The sequence below is a fragment of the Pundamilia nyererei genome, unplaced genomic scaffold, assembly GCF_000239375.1.
Source record: "Pundamilia nyererei isolate P.nyererei 1_Seehausen unplaced genomic scaffold, PunNye1.0 scaffold00161, whole genome shotgun sequence".
Lineage (NCBI taxonomy): Eukaryota > Metazoa > Chordata > Actinopteri > Cichliformes > Cichlidae > Pundamilia > Pundamilia nyererei.
In genome coordinates this window covers 1,098,085-1,103,255 of record NW_005187562.1, presented here as the reverse complement: position 1 = coordinate 1,103,255, position 5,171 = coordinate 1,098,085, and the positions used below count along the sequence as shown (strand labels likewise).

The 5,171-nt window shown below is 38.1% G+C and overlaps 1 protein-coding gene across 1 annotated transcript in view; it reads left to right on the top strand.

Moving 5' to 3' along the window:
- Window positions 1-5,171, top strand: part of LOC102196856 (WD repeat-containing protein 26) — a 13,198-nt gene that overhangs the window by 2,021 nt on the left and 6,006 nt on the right. The window contains exons 2-5 of the mRNA XM_005745612.2: window positions 730-829; window positions 1,592-1,648; window positions 4,224-4,360; window positions 5,025-5,122. Coding sequence (XP_005745669.1) covers window positions 730-829; window positions 1,592-1,648; window positions 4,224-4,360; window positions 5,025-5,122 — 392 coding nt within the window. The remainder of the gene's footprint in view (window positions 1-729; window positions 830-1,591; window positions 1,649-4,223; window positions 4,361-5,024; window positions 5,123-5,171) is intronic.

Below are 5,171 nucleotides of genomic sequence, written 5' to 3'. Positions count from 1 at the left end.
TTTTTTTTTATTGGGGGGGGGGGGGGGGGGTTGAAATTGCCTGGTATGAAACAGAGCCCCTACATTTCAGCCAGGGAAATACAATCGAAATCGGGCTCAACACAGAGCTGCTGCGCCACTCCATTGATACCTGAGAATGATGTCATCATGCTGAAGGTGTCAGCCACCCCCCCATACCCATTTCACTTGCATTATCTTGCACACACATCTCTGCAGGAGCTTTTATGGGAGTGGAGTGTGTTTAGCAGAGGGATGGTGTTTGCACAGATGGTTATGGTTCACTGTTGACAGAGCCGAAGGGGGTGATGTCAACCGCAGTGGAAGCTTGATTCATGTTGGTGTCCACAAATAATGCTGGGGTGACACAACTGCCCCACAACCGGCTTCTCCCAGTTATTGTTAGCCATTAAATTATATTCTCCCTACTGTCGGCCACAAACATTAATATCGTCTTGTCACCCAGTACACTATTTGCCATCACCATAAAGTATTGGCATAATGACATAAATGACTAGTGGGGAAAAAGGTCTATAACCTACCTAAAAAATGTCACTTAACATAATGATGGGCTAACTTGTCAGCTGACTGAGCTCACATTTTCAGGTATGACTGTTAATAGCTGGAAAACCACATTTTCCCTTGATTTTATTTTTTTCTCCTTTTCACATGTCTCATCATTATATATCTGGATAACTTCCTCTCCTCCACTCTCCTCCTGTGTCTCTGCAGTCAGACGGTGGACCTGCTGATGCAGGAATCAGGCTGCAGACTGGAACACTCCTCAGCTACCAAGTTCCGCAACCATGTCATGGAAGGAGAGTGGGACAAGGTTAGTATTTGTTTACAGTGACTACATAATAGGAAATATTCTGGGCAACATGGAATATGTGACAGTGAAATTTCACTTCAAAACGCAGAGCTAGAATACATACAGTATCTTTTCAGATCAGTCTCGTCTCATATTAATTATCAAGCAAAGCTAAGTTTATGAAAGCAGCAGGTGGTAACATAGGTGAGTTCAAACAGCAGTCTGTACGGGGCACAGTTATGCAAACCCAGCAGCATGAACTTGTTTAATTTTTAATGTTGAAGCCCGCAGGACAACCCTCTGTGGCTGAGTAGAATGAACAGAAATTTAAAGGTGACGTAAAATGCTTATTAAGGCGTCTTTATGTAATTGGCTTTTAAATTGCCAGTTTATTTTATTAGCGCTTGATCCAGCACTTTACAGCAGACCCATAAAAGTGTTAATGCCGGTAGAAATGAATCTCCTGGTGTAACGAACCTACATTGGTTTAGAGCACCTGTGGTCAAAATTAGACTAATACACAAGCAATTTGTTTTGATTCCATAAAGTTATCTACAAAACGGTAAAAGTAGCTGGTAGTTTGAGATTTGACCTTTACATTTTGATCACTGCACAGTTGCATTGTCAAAGCCTTATAGATTAGGTGACCATAAAATCTGTATCACTGTTTATATAATTCGTTTTTGGGTTGTTTTTTTTTCTTGTGCATGCATGGAAAGTGCTGAGCTAACGATTTCTCCCTCTTTCTCTCCCCTCTGTCACCCTCCTTTTGTTTCGGTGCAGGCTGAGAATGATCTCAACGAACTGAGAGCATTGATGCATTCTCCCAATGCTATTGTGGTAAGCTCCCTTTGCCCAAACCTGAACTGGACTGAATGACAAGTCAGTCAGTTAGCAGGCACAGCTGGACTTTCCAGAATGACACAGTTATAGAGCAGATTCCTGTTGTGGACAGCGCCACAAGAAGGAGCGAATCCACATTTAGATTTAGAGTAGTGTACTGGATACTGTTTTTAAGCAGAGTGTGACTCCACATTGCAATGCTGTTGGGGTTTTTTTTTTTTTTTTACATAGTGTCTTTACATTGATTATAACTAATAATCCACCAGTGTGTGAATGTGAGAGTTAATGAATAGTGGAATTGTACAGTGCTTTGAGGGCCCCGAAAAGCGCTATATAAATGCAATCCATTATTATTATTATTATTATTACTATTAATAGATTTAAAAGCTATGTTTTGGTTTGATTCTTGCTATTACAGCTTTGTTTTTGCCAGGTCAGTCAATACTGGGAGCAGATATGAGAGATCAAGAATTTCCATTACAGAACATGGTTTAAAAGAATTAAATATGTATACATTTAACAGCACATTGAGCACATATCCATGTCAGCTACAGTATTTAACAGAAAAGACTGCAGTTGTGTATTTCTGCAGTACACAGTACATCTATCAGGGCCTTTAATGTTGAATACCACTGATCCACAAACATTTATTCCTGTGAAGATTAGTATGGGAGTAAATACTCTACAGTATCAGTTTGGTAATGAGGCTCAGCTCAGACTAATTATCCCTAGCTAGCATGCTAATTAGCAACAAGATGAGCTCCAAAAATACTTCAGAGTCAAGTGCCTGCTGCTCTGTGTCATAAGGTTTCTAACAGCCATTCCCTGCTGAGTTATTGTGAAAATGGATGTAGCTTTTTAATGTTTTTTGTTTTGTTTTGTTTTTTTTTCCCTTCATAACGCCATTTTAGTTCTTGAGTTGAGATTAGCATTGTCATAGTCAACATGACATTCACAACAGTTCTGGAGCACAGTTTGCTCGTGTCACGGGCCTAAGGGGGAGAACTCTGAGATGTGTGTTTCTGCCCTCTTTATTTACAGAGTTATGTGGGTGGATTTTGTGTAGTCGATATGAGTGTGCTTGCTGTACTTGCATACCTGAGATAGGATGGAGGCGCTTAACACCGCAAATGACATCGCTAAACTGCAGCAATGTGTAAACACTATAAAAGAAATGGTGATGTTAATATTACCATATGTGCTCTGCATATTTGTAAATATATTCTAATAATGACAAATTGATTTTTTTTTTTAAATTATATTCTACCACTAATTTGGGAATGTTTAGGTTTTTTTGCTTCCTTAAAATGTGGTACTTTATCCTTTTTTATGATAAAGTTATGCAAACTAGCTGTCATGATATATATGGTTAAAATCACTCCCTGTCAGTGTCAAAGCAGTAGTTTAAGCTTATTTGTCATTCTTTTATTTTCTCCTTACAAACAGAATGCCAGTACACTCTGATAAATGGTTTTCATTGTTGTGGTACAAAAAAGAAACATGTTTCAGCTTGAAGGCATTATCCACGTAATTCAAAACAACAATAAATGATAACCAGGTGAGCTTTAAACGTCACTCAGTAAAAAGAATGCATAATTGCTTGATAGGGTGAAGCACACAAAAGGCCTTTTTTATTCCTCAGCTAGAAATCCAGTATGATGTATGTTGCCAAGTATTTCAAGGTGTATGAGTATTGCTTCCTCTTTGAAGGTGTAGTCACGCAGATGCATTTCTGTTATGGAGGGAAGCATATAAGTGTTAAATGTTACAATCTGAGTCCAAAAGGTTTGAACAGAGATCTGTTGTTGAGCCGTTTCTTTTATTTTATTTATTAGTATTCCATATTTTCACTGTGCAGATGCATATATCGGTGCCACTTATTTTTGACTTTGATTGTAAAATGTTATAAAGAGCTAATAAGAATTTATGCTATTGTTGGACAAGGTCAGGATACGTCTTATTTTTGTTGGTGTATTTTTCTGATATTTTCAGTATATGTTAATATCTAAATGAGTTTGTTTTTTTTCATCTGTATATTATGATAAGAATGTTACTATGGGATGGGGACATCTGCTCTTGGGTGATAATGTGGCTTTAGCTACATGAGATTCCTAAAAAGTACTTTGCAACACAGAACACATATTATTGTAGTTTGGAACACCTCTGTGCGAGTCTTTATTCATTTATTATTATAGATAGTTTCATATTTTTAATCTAACTTATTTTCAGTTATAAAAACTGGATGGGGTTTCTGGCTCTGGCAGTCATGTTTTCTTTCTGAGAAATCTTTGCTTGCTGGGTATTGCATTTATTGATTCATCCTATCATGCAATTATATATTCTCTTTAATGTTTGATGTTTGAACCTTTTCCCAAAATTAGAACGAAGGCTTTGTTAGCTGGCGCCAGCCTTGTTTGTTTTGATATTTGCAGCTATGGGAGACTTGGTGCATTGAACGTTTGGAATTGAGTACTGTTGCTGCTGTTCTTTACTATTTATTTCTTCCTCCTGTATGTTTTTGGTGTTTATAGATTACCTTCTCTATACCTGTGCTTCTCTTCTTTCTACTCAGCGTATGAAGTTCCTGCTGCTGCAGCAGAAGTACCTTGAGTACCTGGAGGACGGAAAAGTCTTGGAGGCTTTGCAGGTCCTCCGGGGAGAGCTGACGCCGCTCAAGTACAACACAGATCGCATCCACGTACTCAGCGGGTACTGTTTAATGTTACCTCTGGCTTATAGCCATCATCAGGATGTTCACCCTGTCTGCACAAATACACACCTACTAACCACCCATATAGCTATTGGAGAGTCCTGTAGATGCTAATGGTACGCCTGTTTGGTGATTTACTTGTACCAAAATCTGCACCTGTATAAATATTGTTTGCTAATAATTAAGGGAATATTAAATTGTCTTACATTATGATAATTAATGAAGCTTAAGCTGTTGAATTCACTGTAAAACGTCTATATGGTAAATGATTTTAGTAGTAATTTTCACAGTGCAGTTCTTGTCACGCTTACTGTTTTATCTCCAGTAATAAAACAATCATGGATCTTTTTGCTTGATCTGCAAATGTTAGTCAGCTCTTTTTAAAAAAAAAAAAATCAAATACCTGAATGTAACAAGTTCATCTTAGACCCTTCAAGATGCTTTATTTACCACATCAGAAAGTTTGCTAAATTTAGTCTAAGTTAAAATCTGTATTTAGTTGTCAGTGGTTGTAGTTTACGGCCATTCTTATCACTATTTTAAGCTCCTGTTTACTTCCTGGTGATAAGATGTCTTTTTAAAATTGTAATAATCCTTCATGGATGTTATGATGTCCTCTCAGTGTGTTTTTTGCTTAAACTGCGTTCTTGTATGTTGTTTCAGGTACCTAATGTGTAGCCATGCTGAGGATCTTAGGGCCAAGGCAGAGTGGGAGGGCAAGGGCACGGCTTCACGCTGCAGGCTGCTGGATAAACTACAAAGTGAGGAGGCATTTCCATAACTGACCCTGTACAGCTAACAGATGTTGTC